Genomic DNA, 27,718 nt, shown 5'->3' with positions numbered 1-27,718 from the left:
ACCCCCAAAAATGGAGTAGGCATGATAGCAATCGCGAAATTGCATGTTTAACCCCCATAGCAACCCCATCTTTCAAGCATGGCAGCCATTTTGGCAGCCATCTTTGTTAAACATAGTGGCTGTTATCTCATGAATGCCTGAACGGATTTCCATTCGGATTTTTTTGTTTGAAAGCTGTGAGCAATGTGGACACACGTGGTGCATTATCTAGGCATGGGTGTGCATGATCCGTGCACACCCAATTACATGGAAGTCTATGGAGACGAATGGCAGGTGGGAGTACGGAGGTATGTTAAAATGGCGGTCAATGTGTTAAGCCTATATGATTAGACAGAGTGTGGGAAACCTAAGGTACAATAATACAGCTTTCATGTTATGCCCCGGCCATTCTCTTGAGACAGAGGCTGATAGCTTACGGAGAGTGACAAACCGGGTGGGCGTTCCCTTTTCTTTGACGATGGCTAGTCAGATTGTGCCCTGGCCTCTAGGAGAATACAGAGCCTTCCTCAAACATAAATAGAGAAGCAGGTCTGTGGTTAACCTGCAGGGGGCAGTGTGGTTAAATACACTAGTAGAGAAGGCCTGATCTAAGTTTGACCACATGAACCCTGTCCAGACTACAGCATCCCTATTCTGGAGCAAAACAATAGGCAAAAGTAGCTGATCTACAAGCTCTTGATGTGTTGCCATTATTAAGTAAGTCATCATTATTGTAGTTTGCACCTACTGTCTGCCCCTCTATAAAATCGCCTACGATGGTCCATTTTGTTCCATTTGTAAACTCTCCGAGTAACACACCCGTAAGGGGACATTTGGAACCCACTCAAGGAACCATCAGGGTCCCTGGACCACACTTAAGACCCACACTGGTGTAGCAGAGTGTTTCCAGTGAGCCAACATGCACAATATCAACTGGACTCTGTTTGACCAGAATAGAACAGAGCAGCCATTGGTATCATTACTAGTAAAAGCCTTTTAAGGACGTAAGTAAGGCAGGGGCCCATTTTCTTTCCAATATGGCTGCTGTGCATATGCCCCTAAACAATCGAGAAGGTTTTACATCTTTAGTCTTCTTCATAATTTCGAGTTGCTAAGTAATACTTGTGTGTTGAAGGAGGTGGGGAGGTGCTCCACAGCCGCCAGAGTCCGCCTACATTCATGCAGAGAGGCAGAGAGGCAGAGAGGCAGTTTAGTGCTGTAATCTATCCATAGCATCAGTCTAGTATAATATAAAACACTAATCTAATCTGGACATTGAAACTATACAAATTATAGGATGGCAGGTCAACAAATGAAGCTGGCATGTCTAAATAACATGCTACATTACATTTTAGCCTTTGCATAAGCCTGCATGTTCGTCAAGGCTAGGTCAAGTGATACCGGCTAAGGTGGAGTCTGAAGAAGTGATGAGTCTTTAGGTTAAAGGCCAAGTGGAGTGCTGTCACCCTGCAAGACTCTTTCTTAATGTTAGAATTAGGATCATACAGTAACTACACCAGTATGTGGCATAAGATTATAGGTTTAGGTCATCACCACACCAGTATTTGACATACTGTAAGGTTCTTCACCACAGCATTGAGGAATATTTTCATACCTCTTTACACAGATTTTTACGCAAAACAAATGTATATAATTATCTAATGGAATGGACTAATTTGGTTATAGTTTGCTCAGACCTGTATAGCTACAGGGTCTTCAGGCCTTCTTTGCATTCTTTTAGTCTCACCTGGGCTATTTTGTGTTTGTCTCTAACCCCGCTGACAGAGGGCTACGGAGAAGAGTTGAGCAGATAAACAGCTGTGAGACAGCAGTTGTTGATTTTATTACCCAAATTGACATTCTTTCACAGTAAAAGGTGTGCTTTGGGCCATTTGCTCAAGTAAAGGTTGCACTCTCTGACCCACACGCCCAAAGCTATCTGTGGTTTTCCACAGACACACCTTCAAAGATGGATCCGTTTGCCTGTGGTTCTGGTTTACAGATACACACGTACATACACCTTAAACTTATTTTTTCACATTCATTCAATTCATAGATCATCATCCAGGACATTGTGAGTTAAAAATGGATCATCCTTTGTGATTGACACCTCAAATAAAGATTCTAAGTGATTAATCTTTCACTATTTTCTTTAGTTTCTAATAATAGTATTTTCTACTGCTACTTGCAAACGGCAACTCCTAGTCCAAGTTCTGTGAAATACATTGGAGTTAGCAGGACCAGTTTGTCAATATTTATTTTCTGAACGATTGTGTCCTTTGTCAGTTAATCCAACCGTTCAGGAATATAAAAGAAGACATATCACAGGTCGTTTTCCAATGTGTGTACAAATGGAAACAAAGCGACCCTTACGGATCCAATTGATTCCATTTGTACTCTCAGTGTTACATACCTGTTATGGTCATTCACGGCTATCTCTGTATGTGCTTCTGGTAATATTATTGTCTTGGTGACTACTCTCCATTCCGACATGTCGCAACTCCGACATTGACTTCTTATTGTCGGAGTGGCGACACTTCCATAGAGGTTAAGTTTAGGGTAAGGGTTAGAGATAGGGTTAGTGTCGGAATGGAGACATGTAACCTATTGTCTTCTCATTTTGTATCGAAGGGTTACCGGTATGTTGGATTATCACACAGTCAACAAAAATGAGGCAAAGAAATAATTTTAACGAAAAATGTCCACCACAAGCCAGCATGGTGATGACCCCTGTTCCTGTGTTGGACCTTGGGGTCTTGAAGATTGACGTCTTATTGCATGTACAGCTTATGATTGAGATCCTTCCTGTCATTAGGGAAGCTCTTTCAAGTGCTCATCAAGAGCTTGCTCGTCTAAAGTATACCTGAGTTCTGTTTGGGACCCTTGATAGCCGCCAATTAAGAACGTAAGTATTTTCTGACCCACCTCCACCCTACAAATCAACACTGAGCCCTAAACTCTGTGGACCTTTTTTGTGAACTATGAATGTGGTGTCCAAGTCCAATACTTGGCACTACTAGTTGCTGACGGCCAAGGCATTTGAGAATTGTGTGGAGTCAAAAACAAATGAATGGGGTGACTCTTTGTAGCCTATTACCTTGAGCATTTTACTAGGGGACAGCCAAGAGACCTAGTACGCTCCATATACCTCCTGAGTCCTGAGAGAGGTTATGCTTCCGCTAAAGAGCTGCTAAAAGAACACTTTGGAAACACTTTGGAAAAGAGAGAAGACAACGTTTTGGACATCAGTTTATTGAGCACACGTTTTAACATCAACCCTGGCCATTGGCATCCAGCAGCCAAGTATTGGACTTGGGCACTACATTGAGGATAAGTCAAGCGAGCTGGCATAGATCTTGGCCGAACAGAGTTCGGCGCTTGGCCCTGGGGACCTCAAGGAGCGGAGGCCAGCCTCACTTGACCTATAGTCCATGGGCCATACGAGATGTCGGTATCCGAAAGGTGGCAAAGGTTACCATGCATTTTTGAAAAGCTCTATATCTGTAGATTATATTTTGGTATGATAGCCCTTTCTGAGAATTGGTGTTATCAGCCACTAGAGTTGGTGTCCCATTAACTTTACTATACAGGAAAAAAAAATCAAAAAATGTATCTGCTTTAAGTAGCATATAAGAGGTCTAGGGTTTTTTCATGATTCTGAATCCATTGCAAGCATTTGTTTTGCACGAAAAACATTCCTTGATGAAAAGTGATGAGTCATCACTTTTCACACTTTTGGGGGGGTCGTTTTAGCCCAAGGAATGTTTTTCGTGCAAAACTGAACGTTTCCCCTTGGCCGCACTATGAAACCAGGAAGTCACCTTGAATTAAAATGTCTTTTATTAGTAAATCTGTGTATGTAAAAATAATATTACAGATATCTTAGTTTTAGCAACATTGATGCTTGATGCCTCCCTAGTTGATGCTGTTTGTTCCTTATCTGTGATTAATTCCTGACCGTTACTGTTATGTCTGAGACTTTGTGTTACTGTCTATACTGTAGCTTGAGTTGGTGCCCTCTTGCGAGTGCTGTGCATGAGGTTGCTCCCCCAGAGTTAGTGTCGAAGTGTCCTTGAGCAAGACACTGAACAACTAATTGCTCCCGATGAGCAAGTTGGTGCCTTGCATGGTTTCCTCCGCCATCGGCGTATGAATGTGTGTGTGAATGGGTGAATGTAAAGACACAATCTCTGTAAAGCGCCTTGGATAAAGGCGCTATATAACGACTTCCACTCACTTTCCCCAACCTCCACCGACCTTCATCCTCCATGAGGTTTAGGAATAAATAGAATCAAGGTTTTATTGTCACTACTCTACAGAGACAATTATAATTCATAATAATAATGCTGCCTTATTTCCCAAATGTTTTAAGCTACTGTATTCTACTGCATTAGCTGTGTAATGTTTTATTGCTCCTGTCCTGTCTTATGTCGTGTTTTTATCTGCGAAGCATTTTGTAACGCTGTTTTGAAAGGTTGAAAGGACTAGGTTCACTGATCAGTGCCATGGTCACTGTCTGAGTTATGGCCATTTGAAATGTTAAACACTGATTTAACACTACTGTTGTACCACCTGTCCCGCCCCTCTTCACACCCATTGGTTGCTGTGTCTTGGTGGGACACTCGGTGGGACACTCCATCCACTACCATTTTAATTCAGTGGCTTTGTATTGTTATTCTGTGTGTTCAATTCTAATTTTAAACTTGGTTTCAGTAAAATGGAGCTGCTCAGTGGCATTATAGTGACTCAGCATGTTTTTAAATGTTTTTGATTTCTCCAAAAATGATGTTTTAGCAAATTCAACACAAAAAAGGCAGAACCAGGGCGGGACAAGGCTGATAGAGCCTGCTGGTTGGTCAGTCATAGCCTAGTAAACTGAGTCCTTGGAGGAGGAGTCTGGTTTACGATGCTAGGTAAGTCAGGGACAATTAGCCCTATTCACGGCCCGCCCACCTACTTCCGTTTCTCAGTTTTCCCCGGGTGCTGACTTCAATTTAGAAGGGGAAACTATACTGGACTTAAAGCCAACAAATCGTTATTTCTAACGGTAAAGTAAATTATAATGCTTTGTGCCGTTTACTATCTTGTGTTCTTGATCATGCTAGCCGTATTTTATACTTTACTGTTCGGAAATTGCATTACATTTGCGATTTCTGTGCCAACATAGGCTATAGTAGAATTTACCCCTTCAAAACGGGACTTCAGCACCCGGGGGATGCTGAGTGGGCGGGTCGTGAATAGGGCAGAAGGCTAACAAATGGTGAATTTTTTGCTGCGACTTATCTGTTGTGTGCCTGTGGTGCCCATGGGAGCCCCCACTCAACAGTGTTCTTGCCATATTTGGTACGTATTGCACCCATTGGCCACCCAGAGACCACACCCCCTTCACTGACAACAGTCAGTAAAGGGGGCGTGGTCAGGGTCCATGTTTCTCTGTGTTCAACAAGATGCATCTGATCACACTCACCCTTGGGCTTATGCTGTTACAAACAGGTAAACCATTTTGAGTATTTTAGCAAGCCTACTTGCACAGTAAATAAGTATGTAACTTTTAACATGCAGCAGCATAAGGAAATGCACACATTTCTGACACATTGTGGCTGTGAAGCCTGGTTTAGAATCTACAGAAGGCTATAGCAGTGTTTCCCAAACTTTTTCTGTCTCTCTGTCTCTCTGTGTATCTGCCAGTGTGCCAGTGATCACTCCCACCCCAGTGCCAACATGGGGTTGTCTAAGGTCGCCTACACTTGGACTATACCATTATGGGATCTAATAGGGGTGAAGCTATGTCAAATATTGTATCTGTAGGCCTATGTATTGCATCTGTAGGCCTATGTATTGCGTATTTTTCTACATGGGTTGTGGGGTGGGCAAGGGGCGGGGGAAAGGAGATCAAGCAAGAAGAAACAGACAAAATAGCCTATACACATCTCAGGCTGGTTGTCGCTGGCCTCTTGTGGTTGAAAGTATCAACAACTCTTACCAGTGTGGAAATGAATTACATCTGCTTTAATTTCTACTCTTTTTCATAGTTTATAATACTATACAGTTAACTAAGTGCACAGAGTTGGGCAGGCAGGAGCATTTGAAAATTGTGGGAATCAAAACACAAGCATGTCTGTCTTGGGACACTAACTTAATACTTGTCACATTAAACAGACTAGTCTCTGCCTTTGATGTGTGTGAGGAGGACCGACTGCTCAGTAGTTTGTTGTAGCCACACAGACATGGAGCTATATTTGTGTTCATCCCTAAACTTCATGGACGAAAATAGGGCCCATAATGTCAAACTTCTGAGCATCACAAACTACTGAGTAATACTGGTATAATATGACTACTGCAGGTATCTCTGATATTATCACAGATCTTCACCTACACACAGTAATAGAAGTAATAGATCTAATTTCATCTAGTGGACAGTGTATCCAATCTAGCCTGGCGTTGCTCATACTAATTCCTCACTGCGTATCGGATATTAGTCTGGACTCGCGGGCAGAATTTTCATTTCCAAGGAGTGGGTTAAAAAAAATGGCTCTGGACACGATTGGTTAGACCAGACCAATGCTGGGCCCTGATTGGTTCCCCCACATTGTGGGGGAGAGGAAATTGATTCACAATTGAGCATGGCCAGACCCATATTCACCAAGGGCATGTTTCCCCCCCTATTCATGGGTTGCATTTGTAGTCCTACACCAGCCATTTTGAGGACCAACACAGGTGTTTTGATTAACGTAGAACATTAGTTCTATGCCAATCAGACTAATTGAACACCTGTGTTGATCCTCAATATGGCCGGTTTAGGACTACAAATGCAACCCATGAATAGGTGGATTGATCTGGTTCCAGGCTATATCCAATCCTGTGCAGACACACCCATGCCTAGAGCCTTGAAGTAATGGTTAAAATGGTGTTTGAAGTGTATAGGAAGGGGCCGTATCTGATAAAATATTATATCAAAATATTGAGTCTCGGGTGTTCCCAATAGCCTGATTAGATGGTAAAATGACCAAAGGTTTTTTGGAAAGTGAAATATTCCTTTAAAATAATAATGCAGTAATTGACTGCAGCTGCAGGTAAAGAAACAATGATAAAGATAATACTTCTCAAAAGTCTTATTTCCACACCAACTCTTTTCAACACTATTCCTCAGTGAGGATCATAAATCAAAGGGTGGTAAAGGTATGAACAGTTAAACTAACACACTGCTCCTAATACACATGCATGATGGAATGTGTTTAATGGTTACATTAGTTTTCTATTGTAAACTGACTGTCTTCTACCTGTTGTCTCAGGATATGCTTTGAGATGTTACGAGTGCGACCTGGAAGGTGGAATAACCTGCACGGATCAAATAAAGAACTGTCCCAACAGCTCTGATAAATGTGTGGCAACAGCAATCAGAGCCTATGTCGGTATGTAACAGAAACAGAGGTATAACCTCTTTACTTTTGTGAGGTCGGTATATTACAGTATCTTTCTGGTATGATTAAGATAGTATTTGGTAGAGATTTAATATCTTGCTTGTTTTTCTTTTTTTTTTAGAACATCGCCAAGTGGATGGTACTGAGAAGAAATGCGTGCCAGATGATAAGTGTGTTAATGGGTCAGTGGGTATTAAAGGAGCAATTGTGTTCAGCCAGTGTTGTATCACTGACCTCTGCAACGCGATCAAACGTAAGTAATTTGTGGGTCACGGACACATCTGGGTCCTTTGATTTATTTGGTCCCTACATTTTGTCAAGACATTTAAAAAAAAACATTCCCCCAAAATGAAATAAAAAAATCATGAATTAAAAAACAAAGAGAAGAAATTCCATAATAAGAAAACAAATGTTTAAGAAGTAGTGAAAATAGTCACTCTACATCTACAAGCTCATTTCGCAGCACGTTGTGAGCTTGTAGATCTGCTGTTTTCACTAGTTTGGGTCCCGGGCAAACGTCTAATCTCTCTTTTGGGTCTCGACCTGAAAGGTTTGGGAACCACTGTTTTAATCTATGTTTGATAAGCTCTATAACCACTACATAAGAATGATAAACTCTATAACCACTACATAAGAATGATAAACTCTATAACCACTACATAAGAATGATAAGCTCTATAACCACTACATAAGAATGATAAGCTCTATAACCACTACATAAGAATGATAAGCTCTATAACCACTACATAAGAATGATAAGCTCTATAACCACTACATAAGAATGATAAGCTCTATAACCACTACATAAGAATGATAAACTCTATAACCACTACATAAGAATGATAAGCTCTATAACCACTACATAAGAATGATAAACTCTATAACCACTACATAAGAATGATAAACTCTACAACACTGTACATTATGAATGATAAACTCTATAACTCTGTAAATATGAATGAGGAAAAGATTTTCATGAAGACCTAGTAACTCCAAGGTGTATTTACATTTTATACTGTACATTTAACCCTTACAGCTCCAGTCAACCCTACTCGCAACGGTTTGATGTGCTACGCTTGTGACGACACCAACTACTGCTCCCACATTATTTCATGTGTTGCTGATCAGGATCACTGCTTCTCAGAAATCGGTAAAAAGAAGATGAATTTATATGATGCTTCTCCTTTTCACCCAAATAGTTCACATTGTGTGTGTCAGTTGTCTATATCAATGGTTCTCAAACCTCAGGGGCCCCACCATGAATTTCACATTTTTCTCTTTTTTTTGGTCTTCCCAGTGTCTCTTCCAGGCCCCCCCCCCCCCCCCCCCCCCCCCCCCCTTCTTGGGTTTCTTGGGTGTGTCTGAACGGTACTCTTTTGAAATCTTCCCACAGCCTAGGCAGTGGGCTCATTTCCTATTGGGCCCCCTCGAGAAGGGGGCGTTACTTTCTCGGAGGCTATATTCTATTGAGACTATATACAGTATATATGAGGTAAAGTGGTACTAAAATTGGAACGATACAGAGAAGATTACGATTTTAAAATGCGCAAAAAGGGGCTTGACATAATGGCCCCTTACAAAATGTCAACGGCGCAGCCCCATACGGTTTCACCTACTGTACATGTTCGGTCTTGTGTAAAAGACAGTTTCATCGCTCACGGAATCGTGAAAAAAAACACTATGGGCGCAGCCATTACGGAGAGGCTCCTCCTTCCCCCTCGGTTTGCACCACTTTTCAGACATAGAAATAGAGAAAGTAGATCCAGGCTGAGAAAACCACTGAAGAAGTGATACCACCGCCATTGTTGTTTATGTGCACTACAGATTTGAGACTAACGTAATGGGAGCTGCTGCTACTGTACACACCCGCGTCACCCCTCATCTGCTTACAGTGCTCAGACACGTAAAAGAACAAACGCTCGTTATGGCGCGGCAGACACGTGAAACACAGAACGAGCGCTCGTTCCGTGGTAAAAGAGTTAATTGGTTTAACTTAGCCCTGCCCCTCTTCTTTTTGGTCGATAGTTGATAGTTCCTATTATTTGCTATATCTTTTCCACCGTTCGTCACTCAGACTTGTGGGTTGTGTGCTGTGCTTGGGTCATTGGACTTGGTTGAGAGTCCTTGTCCTTCATTGGTGTAACTTAACCCGGCCTCTCTTCTGATATTTTATATATATATATATATATATATATATATATTTATATATATATATATATATATATATATATTTATATATATATATTTTTTTTTTTTTCAAATATTTTTTTATATATAATATATATATTATTTGTTTTCACAGAGACAGACAGCGAAGGAAAGGTGGAGAACCATGTGGGCTGCAGCTCAAAGAGCATTTGTGATCAAGATGGAAACAGTGGCTGCTGTGAAGGTGACTTGTGCAACAATGCTGATTTTAGGGCTAAAAGGTCTAGCCTCGTAAATCAGACTCTCAAGGTAGATCTGGGGTCTGGAAGCACTGCTGTCACCCCTATAATCACTGCTATTGGTCCTATAATCACTGCTATCCTAGCATCACTGCTATTGGTCCTATAATCACTGCTATCCTAGCATCACTGCTATTGGTCCTATAATCACTGCAGTTACAAGTGTCACTGTTAATCCTACAAGTACTGTTGTTAAATCTACAAGTCTGGCCAGAGAGCCAATCATGGCAGATGGCAGATTTCATTTACATTTTTTCAATTCAGGGATTTAATCCTAATCCAGAGCTATTTACAATAAGCAAAGACAGCACAAGTCAGGTATGAAATGCATGGAAATCTAAGATAATTGGTAAACCAAGAACCTATCGTCATAACCAAATAAACATAAATATTCATTCCTAAAATGTATTTTTTTATGGCTCACCAGTAAAGTCCTGACAATTCATACGTGTTTTACTTTTTATTATTTCTGTAGAGACCTGCTTACATTTGGCTACACTGCCATTTATAAACATACCTTATTAACTTAGAACCAATGTCAATACTATCATCAATCTACAGTATCACCAACAATCTGTCAATTGCACAATTATCATGCATACAAGCTATTCAAAAGAGACAGAATCATGTTTTTTTTTATATTCAAATTTAAAAAAATCTTTTTTAAATACAAATACGTTTTGTTTTTACCAACGGCCTTACCAAAGGCCTTAAAGGAGTGTAAATCCCTAACATACTTTAAAATCGCCCTGAAAAACCATTTACAGGCGGCAGCTGCTCGTAACTGGGAAAAACAAACCTAGCCCAGCCTTACCCTCCCCTGACCCCTCTATTGTAAATATCTGCAATATTATTTGCACTGTTTTTATTTTTATTTTTTTAAAGGCTGGGACTTTAACTGATTAATTGCGATTAATTAATTACAGAAAATTAACGCGATTAAAAAAATTAACACATTTTAATCGCACTTAGTTTTTGCACCACAGAACCTTCAGTTTCGGGCATACCGATCATAGCGATGCACCAACCAAAAAGAGACAACAAACACAAAGGGAGAAGTAGCCGTTCAGAGCGCTTTGCTTGGCCCAGTGGATGAGAAATTTAGATTTAAAAAACTCACTCGTTGATTCACTCGTACAACAAAATGTGTTTTACTTGAAAAAAATGCTTCTCAGGTCAAATAGCGATGTGCGATTGAAATGCGATTAATTGCGATTAATTAATCACAGAGCCTGTAATTAATTAGATTAAAATTTTTAATCGCATCCCAGCCCTAATTTTTTTCTGACTATCTACTGCATAGTACTGTGTTCTATTCGTCTGTCATTTAATGTTATATGAGATACATAAAGGTTTCCTGTGCAAATAAGCCGAAAAGCTTACTAGGATCTCGATTTAGTCGACCTTGTACCAGTGAACTGTACTGTCATGAAACTTTTTCCTATGCAAACCTCTTTAAAGTCTTCAATCAATCAATCAAAGCCTCCTCGTTACCTCTATGGTAGCCTCTATATCATTTCGTATCGAATCTTAGCAACACTGAAAGCGCCACCTCTCATTGGTCGCGACGTGGCGTCATGAGTAAAATGGGCCAATGAGCTGCCTGGGCGCATTCAACGAGGGGGAGAGTGTTGGGTTACACGTTACACCTCTCCATTACGAAACAGGAAACCCAGCCATTCAGAAAAATGGAAGTCAATCTTCGGAATGGCAGTGTTTTGGAAAAAGAAAATAGCAGAGCATGTAAATCGTCTATTGTCTTTGTGCACGGCCCCGTACATAGAAGTAAACATTCACTACTACGCAATCAATACCAGAATACCATGTGACCTACTGTATCATATTCATTTCATAATGTTAATTTTCGCGGCATGACATCACAGCAAACGACCCAAAACTTAGGAAAGCCTTGACTATAGTTACAGACTCAGCGAACACAGCCTTGCAATAGAGAAAGGCCGCTACAGACAGACCCCGCTTCCAAGGGAAGACAGGCTATGTACTGTATGCACCCACGGCACACAAAATGTGGTGGAAACAGAGCAACACTTTCTAACCACTTGCCCACTATACAAAGACATCAGAGACACATACTTCCCACAGATAACTCAAACCCACAGTGAGTTTGTAAACATGACCAATGACAAAAACTCCCATATGGAGAAATACAACAATGTGCGAACACAGCAGCAAGATTTGTGAACTGTTGTGATAAAAGGAGGCTAGAGAATGGAATACAACCACTACACCCTAACGTCTACAAACCATTGAAGGGCATCCAGACCTACTGCACATACAGTATACAGTAAACAGAGCTACTACCTTTAAACAAGCTTTAAATTTGAGGCTTTTTTCTTTTCCTTCATTTGTATGCTATTGAAATGTTATTGAGAAAGATGTTATTTGTTCCAAAAAGCTTCATACCCTGTATAGGCCAAACGACAATGCTGTACCCCCTCCGACTGTATCTATGTTCCCCATTTTTAACAGTTTTTGTTTTGAAACTTGCTTTGGCAATGTAAACGTATGTTTGCTCATGCCAATAAAGCTCCTTTGAATTTAAAAATGTAATTGACATCATACCTTTAAGTCTTCAACTAGAACCAGCTGGTGTAGGTGTCACGTGACGTTCCTCTCACCAGTGTTGTAGAATAGTCACTGAGGAGGACCATCATTCACCTATGAATCCCTGGGATGTGTCCATAATGATGACTGGCAGCCGGTAGACATGCTCTGGATGGATTCACTCTGTATTCACTGAGCAAATATATTCATACGATTTAAAAAAAAATTATTCAATTCTGATACATGGATATCATTTATTTTAAGGATTAATGTTGTGGTCAATATCTCAGAGTGCTTACCTTGGATCCTCTTCATAATGATGGGGAAGGCTAACCTTTTTTATAGTTCACTTTGTACATGTAATTCTGTGAACAGCCACAAGAGGGCAATGTTGAATCATTTAGTCTTCTGTCATGTATTAGACATGCTTAGCCTTAGACAGTTGAGAAATGAATTTGCTTGCATGATACTTGCTATTCAGACAGTAGGAAGAACAGCATTTTATTTTTGCTATTTTAACAATATAAAACAGTTCAAATTCCCTTATTTGTACATACAGAAACCGAAAAACAAATACAAAAGTTTCATTCATTGTAACATAGACATGCACAATACTGCACCTAAAAGTGTTTCTCACATGAAATGAATTACAGGCAGAAACCTGTAACTATGACAATAAAATCACACCCAGTGTGAAGTGAGCGGTGCCTTTTATGATATCATTTCATTAAGCGTCCTGCGAAGCTTGGCCAATGAGCCAAGTGTGGGACATACACACAGTATATACATACAGGCAAAGCCAGAAGTAGGAGCGGTTAGCACCGCTCAACAATTAGCTGTACTTTAACACCCAAGGGGCCAAAATCGTTCAGTAACGAGATACGGCCACTGGAGGTCTCTGTGCCAAAAGGAGTTGTCTCGTTCAGGAACGAGACAAAGGGTTAACTTGGTTACATGCAGCTGCATGCATCCTGTGTTGTCAGTGAAAGACCCTGGTCCATACGTCATAACGTGGCTCGCAGAGAGACAAAATGGCGTGTCTCTAGGCTGCATTGATTTCTATTCTATGCTGAAACATAAAAAGGGCTTTATCTATGAATAAGGTGCAAAGAACGCCAGGGAAGCAGAGATCTGCCTGTTTTCACGGCGACACTTTATGGTCGGCCCCGATTTGGATTTTAGTTTCGCGAGCGCTTGTAAACAAATGGATTATCCTCCTCAATCGTCAGTGGACACTCACGTGCACACGCACAAAGCTTCCGAGGCTCTTCAAAATTAAAGCGTAAGTGAACGACGGAATGTTAGAAACCTTGGCTTCCCATGTGTTAAACAATTGATTTAAAAAACAATCAAGCTAAATGTGTTAAAATCCGGTTAAGATTTGGTCAACAAGCTCACAGGCTAGTGTAAAATAATGCATTTCTTCCAGAACAGCAGCCATTTAGAATCCTCAACAGAGCTTCAAAACAACAACTTGTATTAGCTGGTTCACGGCGAGTGTTGTCTGTAAACATAATTAATACATTTAAACATAGTATGATTCCTAAAGTGAACGTGAAAACTGTCCATTGAACTGACCCAAGATAATGTCGGAATAAGGTGTGCAAACGATCAAAAACGCAGAGTCATAAACTACCCAAATAAGAGCAGAGACCCTGACGTCGAATTTAAGCTCCGTTGTTTGATGTGCCACAAATAACCGATCTACACACTCCCAACGCCTCGCAGATATGATGCGTTGGGAGTGTGTAGATCCCCTATTTTGGCCGTACAGCAATTGGCTTGAGGAGTTTAAACTGTGTGGTGTATTTTAGAAGACTGCACCACATGTCAGTTTCTTACACAAAAGGCCACCACGCCCTCTCAGATTACAGGCACGAAAAAAGGAGTTGAGATTAGGTGAGGTATGAGTTTCCCTTGCATTTCCTGTCACAATATTCTGAGACAATGAGAGAAAGACAGAGACGGAAAAAAAGAGACCTTTTCAGAAATGGCAAAGGCCACAGATGGGACACTGTGGATCTTAGGAGCTGACAGAGCGAGAGCGGACTGTGCTATTGTTGTCTTGCTCTTCCTCACTGTGTCCTTCCTCTCCGTCTACCAGAGGTTCTCTGTCTGTAGGGCTGCTGACGGCCGCGGCTCCAGACCTTTTGGTCGTCTTGTTCAGAATGCCACCCTGGAGAGAGAGAACAAATGAAACCAAAGAAACATAACAAACTTAGTCAAAGTAGCATTGATTTACACAACATTACATTGAAAATGACATCTGGCTTTGTCCGGTACGAAGCGTGGCCTACATCTGGCCTACATCTTGGCACAAAGCCCTAAAATGTTGTTGTGTGCCCAGGGTCACATTGGCCAGAATGGCCACGCTTAATGAAATTATCTCATAAATAGCACCACTCACTTCACAAAAGGTGTGATTGTTTTATCGTTTTTGAAGGATTCTGGGTATCTCTCAGAGTCCAGACTATAAATAAGCTTAAATCAATGGACCATTCTTTGTTCACCGATAATCAATCACTTAATACTCCACTGGCAAACAAGACACAGTTCCTGACCAATTCCTAATCAGTCTATACATTCACAGAAACTGTGTATCTGTGTTCCCGACTTAGGTGGTCCCCGAGTCTATCTTTGTTTTGTTATGCCCGGGACAGACAGACAGTCTAGTATCTAAAGGTTATTTTTAGAATTAATTCAAAGAAGACACAAATAGACAGGCTGGAAAAATAATACATGAATACATGTTACAACTCTTGCCCCCTTTGTCTTGATCTTCCATGCTTAAAGGTGGTTGCACACTGCTGCGTTTTTCGGGCCGAATATCGGAGTGAATTTCGGAGCACGCAAATAAAAAAATCAACCTCACGTTATGTCAATCACGTTTGCACACTACCGCCCGTTTCGCGCACCACTCTGTCCCTTGCTCTCTCTATCTCTCTCTCTCTCCTTGCCCTGAAAAACGCATTTCGCAACGAAAAACGCAGCAGTGTGCAACCACCTTAAGTTGTGGAGATTTCAACCATAAAAAATAGATCAACGGGACTAACCTGTCGGTGGTCAACGATGTTAAGCAGCACTGAGGTGACGATGCAGCAGATGGTGTTGGCTAACATGAAGATCATCATTCTCTGCCAACGCCAAAGCGGGATCTTCGTCTCACTGCACAACAGAATGGACGACACACAATGACTGAGCATATATGTATAATACAGATAGATGGGTAACAAATTAGAGGGGAAAAACCTGAATGGATTAAAACCAGGACATCATCTGTGTCATTACAGATCTTTGCGATCTTCAAAAATAGCAGATGTACAAGCTCACAGCGCATGTAGTTTTGAACATTTTTGATTTAGAGGGCATTAGTAGAATTGAGCTAGAAAGACTGAGCAAGATGGCAAGAGGAAAATACATAAGTGACTATGATAAGGGGGTTCATTATTTCATAATTTAGGCCAGGGGTCTTCAACGTTTTCAGACCAAGAACCACTTAGCTGAGAGAGAGATGAAGCAGGGACCCACCGATTCCATATAGTATCATCGTTTGACAGCACAATCATCAGTGTATTTTGGATTCATGTCAATTTGTGTTATCAGATATGTAACCAATTGAACCATCAATACTTAATAAACTTGACCTTTCACTCTGTACTTAGTGTGCTCTTTTTTCTCAACTACACCAAACCTCTTTGCCGAAAATAGCCGATCTGCAAGCTCATAACGCCTTGCAGAGTGAGGTGTTGTGAGCTTGTAGATCTGCTATTTTTGGCTAAAGTTCGCAGAATATGGACGTTAGGGTTCAAGTGGTTAATATAAAAAAGGAGAAAAAAAGTTTCTATCAAACAAAGGTTTGAAGGACCCCCTGTAGTGACTCTGAGGACCCCTTAGGGGTCCCGGACCCGCTGTTGAAGACCCCTGATTTAGGCATTTAGCAGACTCTCTAATGCAGAGCGTTATTTTGGCACAGATGGCAGGAGCTTCAATCACAGAGACTGCTTTACCCCTTCATTAACATCTGCATTTAGATCTGTGGACATTGGAATTTGTGGTCCAAAGTGCACATTCAATGACTGTGACACTTGCACGTGCATTAGTAAGGAAAAAACAGAAGTAACTTCCCCATGACACAGCAGAATGTGATCAAACCGTGTCAGCAAGAACAATCCGTAGACAACTACGTAGTGGGGAGTGTTATAGTAGAGTTGCACGGCATAAAGATGCAAGTTTGTGAGCTCAGTGGTGCAAAAACCATAGGCACTGGTTAGAGTTGTGGGAAAATCCTTTATCATATTCTCACGTCATATGCGGGCGAGTGCATGTGTGGCATCGCCAAGAGAACGGTGCGCACCTGAATGCTGGAGCCCTACAGCCAGGCAAACTATCACATCAAAGTAAATGTAACTGATTTGTTTCCCCCCGTCATACCTAATTATTGTCACAAAATAATATACAACGATGGTGACACATAACAAACTTAGTTTCTAAGTCACCAGAACACCATCCTAAAAGTCCTAAGAAATCCCAGTCGCGGAAATAGGTTTAATTTGCATCAATCCGAGATGTCTGCTAATTACGGTATTGTCAATAAGCTATATAAAGTTATGAGTCCAATTTTCATTTGTCTGATATTTTAATTGTCTGCCAAATACATTGTGAGGTGAGGAATGTACAGTAGATAAAATATAAAAAATACATTTTAGCCATGTTGTAAGCCACCTGGCATGGTTTGGGTCAACTTAAGGGTCTCAGCAAATCAATACTATTCTGTGTATTCAGAGTTATTCTGAGAGACCATCTTTATTCTATGATTAAACATTTCTATAGAGGGTATGCGCATGCATACAGTGAATGGCAAATCGAGTGGCAAAGTGAGTTTAATGTTGTTTAATGCCGTTTAATGCAATTAGGTAGGACTTTTCTGTTTGCATGTATGGGCATTCAACGCCAGAAAGTAGTGTAGTTTTTGCCCCTCAGTAGGCATTCCCGCTTAACTTCCGTCCCGGGTATGATGATGATGTCACGCCGCCTCACGCGCATACCCTCTATCCTGGTCTCTTTGTGTTCTCTTTACAGGAATTACAATGCCTTCATCCACAGGGCACGAGGAATCACAGAAGAATGGTTTGTGGAGTATGAAAAATGACAATGTGTATGAAAAAGTGAATCATATGCCATCACAGTCTTGCACAATGTACACTGAAGCGGTTCCAGGGACGGACTGGGACTAAAATTCAGCCCTGGCATCTTGGCCAGACCAGCCCCCACAACCAGCGCGCGCGCAGATACTATACCGACTCGTCGGGTCGAGGGCGGCACATATAAATACACAAGCTTTTAATATCACAACTTTTCCGACAATCCATAAATTGTATAAGTTAGCGTACAGTTCTCACCACCAACAAGCAGAGTATGAACACGATTAGTGACAAAATGTGTCAGAACTTTGGCTAGTTAGCTAATGAATGGAAAAGAAGCATATTGATCTGAGAATTGGACAAACAAGTTGTATTTGATTGCTCAATATGCAGTAGACTATAGGCTACTGTATGTTACTGTCTTTTTTTTTCTTTCTTTTTTTTTTGACCACCAGCCCCCCAGCCCCCTAGCCCACCAGCCCACCGGGCAAATGCCCTGTATGCCAGAAGGCCAGCCCGCCCCTGAGCGGTTCTGGTGGCTTGTGATGGCCCAACAAACTGTCCTCCGTCTGTATATATGCACAGTATATTCCTTAAGAGGATATCGTAGACATGTCAGACCACACCAACGCATTGCCATGGAGACATGAAGCACATACTGTACCTGGACTTGGTACCCAAGATCTGTCCGACAATCAGATTGGACAGTCCGATGCCAATCATCTGTATGGAGGTAGCCAGCCCCATGGCGGTTCCTAGAGTTGCTTGAGGGACCACCAGCGGGATCGAGGGCCACATACTGGACTGATAAAACAACACTGGTCATTAGACTTGATAGACGACAGATATACTGTAGAACAGTGGTTCCCAAACTTGTCACGCCAAGGAGAGATTAGACGTTTGCCCGGGCGTTGCAAGCTTGTAGATTTGGCTATTTTCACTGCTTCTTAATTATTATTACTTTGCATCTATGGCATTTCTTAGATGTGTGTGTTTGTTTCTTTTAATCCAGTCGCGACACCAAAAAATTGGCTTGTGACCCAAATGGGTCCCGACCCACTGTTTGGGAAACAGTGCTGTAGAATGTACAGTATATAAAACACAACATTACAAGAAACACCATTTTCCCTTTCAATTGCCATTGAGGTATTGATCCTCAGGAAATATGTGATGTTTAAGGAGTAGCTAGTTCACCCAAAAAACTACTTTTTTTCTATCGATTACTGGTCGCATTCCTGGGCCAATAATTTGATGATAAGAATAAAGACCCTAATGTATCTGGTAGGAGACACAAAGACTCTCTATAATTGTGTCTCCAAAGGGAACCACTGCTGGTCAAATTATTGGCTCAGGAGCGCAACAAAAAACTAAAAGATATCCATGAATTCAAGTCTCCATGCGAGTAATCGATAAAATAAGTCATTTTGGGGTTAAACTACTCCTGACGGGGGTCTTGAAAGGGTTCCAAACGAACCATCATGTGCCTGTAACTCTGAGAGGGAACAAATGGAAGAGCTGGGTGTCCTTGAAATAAATACCGTATATAAAAGTTTGAGAACCACTGATGTAGAAGACTTACAGCAGCGAAGGAGTAGGTGATCCCCAGCCAGATGGTGGAGACCAGAGGAGGGACAAAGGTGAACGCCAGCAGTCCAAACACAGGCAGGGTGAGGACGGCACAGGCCAGCGCAAAGACCCCACGCAGACCAACGTAGTCCTGCAACACATTCATTCACACAATGAGACGTAGGAGAACGTAGCCATGTAGTTCACAGTAGTAGTATCATGGTAGCCATTAACACAGTGGTTGCCAGGTATATAATTGATTAATTTGGTAGCTTCTGCCGGGGTTTTTCAGTGGTTTTGCCTGATTTTCGTGGCTCCTTGAACGCACCACTGGTCCGGAAGTAATCCAGTTACATTTTGGACGAATGGCGATTCGAGAACAATGATAACCGCAGCCATCCGTGCTTTTGTTATGGTCCATAGAGAATTGCTAGTTTTAAACAGCTGCAGATCATTACATTGCTTCCAACGGTGGATTACACTTCCTGATTCCAATTTCTCTTATGGCGATTTGAGTTTTTGCTTCAGTGCCGGGTGCGGGGTGCCACACACCGCACGCTACGGGTTACTATAGGAAACGTTATATCCCGAATTAAAGGTGATACACCATGAAATTTCACTTTTCCTATTTTAAAACCTTTTTTTGGGGTCCCACTAGCACCTTCTATCCTCACAAAGTCCCATTTCTGACCGTTGTGTCTTTCTCTGGTTTTGAGAAGGCAAAGGTTAAAAGTATCCCACGGGTTCTCAAAACAGGCTATCCAGATTTGCTGCCGATTGTGACGTCATCATCGGCCGTTTTTGAAGAAAAAATAAATAAAAATTCAAAAAAAAATCTTTTTTTCAAAAAGATTTTTTTTTTCAAACAGATTTTGGGGGGGGTGGCGCAGTTCAGGCCAAAGGTGGTACTGCAGCTGAAATGCTCTGAGAGCCATTCAAAAATGAGAGAAGCTCTCTATTCAAGAGTGGTAATTTAGCCTCAAACCTTTTGAAAAACGTTTTTGGGACATAAACAATATGACATAAATACTTTTCAAATGCATGGTGTATCACCTTTAAGTCGGGAAAAGCACTTGACGGTCGGATTTAAAATCCCGACTAGTCGGGATAGGCACCCTGTGTGTTAAAGTGGAATACATGGCAATACAAAAGCAGTACAAAAGTGAGGCAATGGGTATAAGGTGTAGCCAACTTGCTTTATGCATTGTTGGACTTCAAACACCACTTATTACATAAAGCATTAGAAAATTAAATAAGTCTTTGTCAGTGTTATAATAATGTCAGTGACTTACAATGAGAATGCCCACACTGGCCGACAGGACCAGTGAGCTGTCGTACACGGCACCTGCGATATAGGCAGCCTCCTTCTGGCTGTAGCCGCTGTACTTGTCCTGAATGAACTTACTGGACAGGGAGAAGGAAACATTCTTTAACATTCTTTGTGGAACGCCCTTCCACAAGCCCTAAAGGAGAGCAAATCCCTAGCCTCCTTCAAAATTGGTATGAAAAGTCACCTTCAGACAGCAGCTACCCGTGACTTGTAAATAGACTAAGCCCCCATGCTCCCCCCCCCCCCCCCCTTTTCTTTGTATTCTGCCTTTTGTATTTGATGTTATGCTTTTGAAACTGATATTATCCTAGATAAAGTACTATGCTCTATCCGTCTGTCTTTCAATGTTATATGAGATACTTAAAGTGTGGTTCCTGTGGAAATAAGCCTCGGCTTTCTAGGATCTCCTTTTAGTTGACCTTGTACCAGTGATTTGTACTGTCATGAAACTGTACTTTTTTCTATTGCAAACTTCTAATAAATTCTTCAATCAATCAATCAATCAAACGGACACGCTGAAGAATCTTGAACGCACAGTTGTAGACGCTGTTGAGTCAAGTGTGCACTAGGCGACTAGGGCATTCACGAATAGCGATTTTTAGTATTCTAATTATTCGACCTCAAAGTATTCGAATAGTCGAATATTCGACAGGACTCGCCAAACTGACAATTATTGAGTAAGCAAGAGGCACACATTGTGAAAATAGCCGATCTACACGCTCACAACGCCTCGCGTAGATCTGCTATTTTCACAATATTTATCTGTGGAACCGAGTCACATTAAATGCAATACTGTACCTACAATTCCAAGTGCTTGTCAGGGTTAAAAACATTTGAGAACCCCTGGTATAGAGCATTAACAAATTCATCCACCAGGGGCATTGACAACTCATTCTTATGACTTCCTACCTAGCTAAGCTTTATAAAAGATATATATATTTTTAAAGAGAAAACAATTAAAAAAAATAATAATAATAATATTCGACTTCGGTGAACAAGGTTGAATAGTGACTTTGATATTCGAATATTCGAATCGTTGGTGAATGCCCTAGTGTGCACGCATGTCTGTTGTCGGTGCTTCTACCTGGCATCAGCGATGAAGGGGAATATGCCGTTGTAGAAGAACATGATGGTGAGAACCAGCAGCCAGTATCTGAGAGAGAGGAGTTTCACGTCCTGCACCCTCTACACACAGAGACACACACACAAAATAAATAGTTCAGTTGATTGATAAATAGTTCACTTTGAATGAAGGATAGTCTTGCGTGGCCAGACTGTTGACTCCGCGATTTGCAAATGCTCTCGTCATACAGTCTGGAATATCGTAAGAGGAACGATGAGTAACCGGTTAAAGGGGAAGTGAAGCCTCCTCCTCACTTCCGTTTCCGTCTCACATCGCACACATTCATCATTATATAAATAAAAATCATCTAAGCATAATTAGCTTGCTGCTTAGCAGAAATGACAATTTAAAATATATTTTCATGAACGGAAATGCCAGCTTCCATTACTCGCTGTTCAGGAGCTGTAGTTCCAGTCAGACTCTATATAGCATTCGGAGATTGTGGAATTGTTGTCTGGCTACGCAAGACTAAATGAGGGATGGTAAGGGATGGTAAGGTATCGCGATATAGCTCTGAGTCTGTGCCACATCAGCGACTGACCAATCAGAATCAAGCATTCATCCAAGCTGTGTAATATGTTATGATAACTGATACTATCCCTACCACTTTGCGGGACTCTTCCAGCATGGCACCATCCAGACCCAGCTGCCTCATCCCCACCTTGTCCAGAGCGCTGACTGTGATGGCAGCCATGAAGCCCAACACACACAGCAAGGCACCTACAGCACAACACACAGTATCACGTTTGCTATGTGTAGCACTGCAACATTGATTTCTTAGTTTAGGTGTACTTATGTTTGCTTTCTCACTTATTAATGGCAGATCAAAGTAGTAAAATGGTGAGGAAAAAATAAAACGGCAGATCTACAAGCTCACAACGCATAGATACATGTAGGTTATTTTTGGCTTAAGAGATTTGGTGTAGACTGAAAAAAAGAAGAAATGTGTCCAAGTAAATTTGCAACTGAGGTCAGTTTTTAGTCAAGAGGTTTTAACTGGTTAAGTAAGATCTGAGACAAATTACAAAGTTCTCTTTTTTATTCATAGGCACTAAGAAACTATAATGTATCTCATCCCTATAAGACCATTTGTTTTTGTTGTGCTTCACCACCTGTTCCCTACCTCCCCAGAGAGTCCACTGCATCCCAAATCTTTCCTCAAATCTTTGGGTGAAGAAGAAGTTGAGGACAGATCCCAGGCGAGAAAAGGCCAGGGTTATACCGAAGGCCAAGGCCAGCTCCTTCCCTTTAAACCAGAAGGCTGTGATACGATTTTGAACAACTGCAGAGAGAGCAAGAGACAGAGAGAGATCACTTCATTCCCCACGTTTTGCAAACCAAAATCTACGTTCCTTTCCTTTCATGAGGTCTTACTTGTCAGGGATCCGTTGCCTGAGCCAAAGATCAGACGCCCAGTGAGCATGAGGGGCAGGAGGTATGGAGTTCCCTTGAAGTGGGAGCCCAGTGCAAAGATTGATGAGCCCAAAACACACAAGAAAGAGAAGAGGAACACCCCGACTGAATAGGGAGAGAGTGACAGAGAGAGAGAAAGAGAGATCCATTTAACCCATTTAGGCCTAGAATTAGAAGGATTCAAAAGACACTTATAGAATCGGGTCAAAATTCTAATGTTCACGACTTTTCAAAAATAGCAGATCTACAAGCTCGCAGCGCGCTGTGAGCCTGTATATCTGCTATTTTTCAATAGTTAAAGCATAAAATAATGATACACAAAATGTGTACCCGTTCTAAATGGGTTAATGTATTCTGCTTGTTTTGCTATACCTGCAGAGCTGAAATAAGAAAAAAATGCAACAAACTAGGATAAGTGCAACAAGAACATTTTAACCGAAAAACCCTTTCAACTTTTTAATTCGTTATTTCTTGTTCCTTAACAGAAGTGATACCGCTAACCTTGATGGATAAGATAGGATCATTATCATTTTGCCTTTTTACTTTGTTATTGTTGGGGAATTAATACTGTTTTATGTATTTCTTCTTCTTCTTTTGTTTTCTTATTATTTATTTCTTTTCTTTTTGGTGTAGATATTCACCCATCTACATACTGTCAAGCACCAAACAATGTGTACATGATGTTTTATGTCATAGCCAATCAATGTAGGTATACTATAAGAAGTTATATTTGTATCTGTGTCCTTTGTTTTTGCAAAAAAAAAATATCTGAGCTGAGCTGTCGGCGTTTGTTTGATTTGCCTTTTTTATACAATGTAAAAATCAATAAAAATATTATTTGAAAAAAATGTTGTTGGACATGCCGATGGACTTACAGCGATTGCCCAACTTGTCAATCATGAACCCAGCCAGGATGACCACTACTGCATTGCTGTTGGTGAGAGATAGGCAAAATAAGACATCCAACAAATCACGTCACCAACAAATGCAGATTGTGGGATAATATGACACCAATGCCACTTTATACTTATACACAGGGTTCCCACACATCTTTACCAATTCATTTCCAAAACTTTTCCAGAATATTTAACCCGAATTCCAGGACTATATAACAATAATTCAGCTCAATAACGAGTCGCTTACTCCTATGCGCAATGCCCAAAGACAGGTAGTGTATGCCAGTGGTTCTCAACCTTTTCTGGCCGTGACCCACAAAATAATCATATTTGAACTGGGGACCCGGGCACCCTGACGAGCACTAAGAGTTGAGGAATTTTGTATAACCCGCCGGTTTTATTGTGAAAATAGACGATCTACATGTAGAACTGCTATTTTCACAATTTCTGCCTGTAATTTTGACAATTTGGCCAATGTTTAATTTGTCATTTCAGAGGTATTAACAAAATCAATAACCAAAGACAATGCATAGCTATTTTTCCAGGACCTTCCAGGACCCTTGATCAATTCCAAAACGTTTCCAGTACTGGAAAAATATTTTTCTAATTTCAAAATATTTCCAGGAATTTCATGACCGCGGGAACCCTGTTATACATTACACATACTTACGTCCATGCATAGATGGCATACAGCAGATTATACTCCTCAGGAGTCATGCCGAGTCCCAACACACAGTCCACCGTCCCATTGATCACTGTTGTATTGGCACATGTCAGGTTCTGTCACAATGGAGAGAAGTCATTGACAATACGTGTTGACTAGCCTGTTGTCACTCTTGCTGAGGAAAGCATTTTAGAATGTCCCCGACACCATGTCACAATTGCTGATTAACAGCAATTGCAACCAAAACTTGGTTCTTGTAGAGATAGATGTCCGGCATGAGATAAGTTAAGATGCGATTAGTTACATTATGCCAAATAAAAGTGGAATAACACTTTTTAGTTGACACTTACTGTAGGCTATTGGTTTTCTTAAAGCAGCTAAATAAAACGTATTACATTTTCATATAGTAGAGTTTTGTGTGTGATCACGTTCTCAATTTTGTCTAGTAAATTTTGAATTCCGGACTATTACTTGTAACAGAGCGTTGGGCAAGTACAGGTCATGTTCTACTTGCCGGAAGGTCATGCCCACTTGCCCGAAAAGTAAATCGTCCATTATAAAATTATAGGTAGGATTTGAATTAACGCTCAATTTAAAACTTCTTTATTTTCTGGGGCTGTGCGATAAAAAATGTCATACATCAATACCTCCAAATCCCTACATAGCTACAGTATGATTGAATATGGTTTCACACTTGTTACATTCCACAGACCATAAGACTGGCCACGTTCAGGTCATGTTAGACAGATATCATCGTGTTGTGTTTATAGACGGTTGCGTACCCTCTCAAATGAGCACTTGCCCGGTCGGGCAACCTGAAAGCACAAACTTCATCTCCCAGGCCGCAATCACACATAAGCGTGAGACATCTTCTCTGTATCGTTTGAGAATGAGGGGCGGAGGGGGAGGTCACGTGGTTTCATGTCTCTTCCAAGTCTCTTGCTCAACAGAAGGCTGTCTTTTGGCCAAGAGATTTGCAAGAGACAAAAAAACACGTGACCTCCATTGAGAATGAATTGGACCCAACCTCCACCCCTCATTCTCAAACGACACGGACACGATATCTCTCGCAAATGTCTGTACGGAGCCCCAGAAAGTTTTATTTACCGGGGCAGGTGGGCAACCCTTAGGCGCCCTACACACAGTTGCGACAGCTATCGTGTCCGTGTAGACTGAGATTGAGGGGGGGAGGGGCAGATCCAATGCATTGTCAATGGAAGGTTGTTTTTTTTTTTTGTCGTTGCCGTGTCTCTTGGCCAAAAGACAGCCTGTGGTTGAGCTAGAGACACGGCAACGACAAAAAAACAAACAACCTTCCATTGACAATGCATTGGACCTCCCCTTTCCCCCTCATTCTCAGACGATACAGAGAAGATGTTTCACGCATATGTGTGAGTCCACTGTCCGGCCTAAGTGTCAATGCCTGCAGAGTATTTCTACATACTTTTACTTAAGTACAAAATGTGAGGACTTTTACCACCACTGCACATCTCGCAAAACGTTACAAATGCGTTGGTGGTGGTGGTGGTATATTAGCCTACATTACTTTGGTGGTGGCTCTTTTTAAAGCACACCAACCCCACTGACATGTACTTACTCCCTGGAACTGGTCCTGTAGAACACTTGGTATGTCAAAACAGAAGTAGGAGCCAAATGTCAACAAGCAGTTGAAGAACAGCACCACAAAGCGATAATATGCTGGTAGACAAAACAGAAGAGATAATAGACATTATAATAGACACACTAGATAATAGACATACACAATAAAAGGAAGGGGGGGGGGGACAACACTCATCTGAGTGGAGAATGAGGTCAACTGATTTATTTTTCTTTTATATGTAGATCTCAGTAGCTGAAATGTATTTGTGTACAGCTAAAAACGCCCCCAGCTTTGGGGTTTAATATAAAATGTCTGATATTCCATACATTGTATATATGGAATACAAATGAACACAAAGGTTCAGCCTGCAGCTCATCTATGGGGTGGATATACACGTCGATTTCAGAAGGAAAACAAAGTATAACATAAATTTACGTTAATAAATCATGTCAAGAGCACTTCTGCTGTTAGTTTATGTATTATTTGTTAATTTTATGTTACCCCTAGTCATCACCCTAATAGACGATAGCTAAAAGCAGAAAATGTTGAGTGTGCACTGCACACTCAACATTTTCTGCTTTCACTGTGCACTTTTGCAATGTGATGACAAGGAAAATCAGAATAGAAACAAGTCACACGTACCATTCTCAGCTGGTTGCGCCATGGTGAAATAAGGAAAGAACTCTAGTAATGTAAAGACCCTTTAAAAGTCCTAATTATTTTGTTTACATCAGTAGAATAACAACATGTAGCACTAAACTCCAATATCCAGACTTGCTGGTTGTTGTTGTGTGTATGGTGTGGTTTGTACCCGGTGTGCCCGACCATAGATTCCTAAAACATATGGATGGATATTACCAGTGTCCTCTCACTAACGCTGCGGGTGGAGGTGGTTGTCAAATCTGCGCACAGGACAACCGAGGACAACTATGAGGACAACACTTTTATAACGGGACAACCTTTTATATATACTCTATGGGGACAACACGGCGCAACACTTGACGTGCACCGACGCTCCCCTAAGCGCGTGCCGTACCGTCACATCCGTGCTTACATGGTTCTTCATTCTGATTGGCTGGCCTACACTGGTTCCCAAACAGTGGCGCGCGTACATTTTTATGGGTACCTTTATTTATTTTTGTTTTAATTATTATTATTTCAGAACATTTACAAAATATATTCCCATAAAATCACAAATAAAAAAAATATGAATTTAAAAACAAATTACATTTTTCAGAGATTTTCTTAATCCATCCACCTGGAACGAACGCTTGGTGTCGCTATTTTGTCTTCAAATGACAGTATACATGCCATGCCTTTACTGTTTCTGTAAAGATTCTTCACTCTCGAGTCTCTACTATCGTATTTATAATTAGTAGCATGTATACTGTTTTCTGTAAAGATAGTTTTAGATGAAGATGACATGTCATGTGGCATGTTTTTTATGATTATCCAGTAGTATTTCTGTCTGTTTAGTGGATGACTGAAGAACGCGTTTTGACTTGTCCCTCTCAGGACACCATCCGTACGTTAACCCAGTTTTAAAGGGCTTGGATATCATTGATTGTAAACA

At 41.1% G+C, this 27,718-nt stretch overlaps 1 protein-coding gene and 1 long non-coding RNA gene across 2 annotated transcripts; one reads left to right on the top strand and one right to left on the bottom strand.

The window, feature by feature from the left end:
* Window positions 1–5,380: 5,380 nt before the first annotated feature.
* Window positions 5,381–12,350, top strand: LOC308302791. Its single transcript, XR_013962967.1, has 5 exons — window positions 5,381–5,472; window positions 7,272–7,391; window positions 7,522–7,653; window positions 8,437–8,550; window positions 9,703–12,350. It is a non-coding gene; the product is annotated as an uncharacterized lncRNA (long non-coding RNA).
* A 610-nt stretch (window positions 12,351–12,960) lies between these two features.
* On the bottom strand, window positions 12,961–27,038 carry mfsd1l (major facilitator superfamily domain containing 1-like). The gene is made up of 13 exons (XM_080747748.1): window positions 26,788–27,038; window positions 26,143–26,243; window positions 24,552–24,661; window positions 23,861–23,916; window positions 22,947–23,090; window positions 22,696–22,854; window positions 22,177–22,292; window positions 21,534–21,634; window positions 20,412–20,523; window positions 19,133–19,270; window positions 18,218–18,357; window positions 15,466–15,577; window positions 12,961–14,588 (listed from the first exon to the last, which is right to left on the bottom strand). Exons 1-13 carry the CDS (start codon window positions 26,807–26,809, stop codon window positions 14,436–14,438), a joined length of 1,464 nt encoding a protein of 487 aa, XP_080603874.1. The 5' UTR covers window positions 26,810–27,038; the 3' UTR covers window positions 12,961–14,435.
* Window positions 27,039–27,718: the final 680 nt, after the last annotated feature.

The sequence above is a fragment of the Nannobrachium achirus genome (genome assembly GCF_963921795.1).
Source record: "Nannobrachium achirus genome assembly, chromosome: 18".
NCBI lineage: Eukaryota > Metazoa > Chordata > Actinopteri > Myctophiformes > Myctophidae > Nannobrachium > Nannobrachium achirus.
The sequence above is the reverse complement of the archived record's forward strand: the minus strand, read 5'-3'. Positions and strand labels throughout refer to the sequence as shown.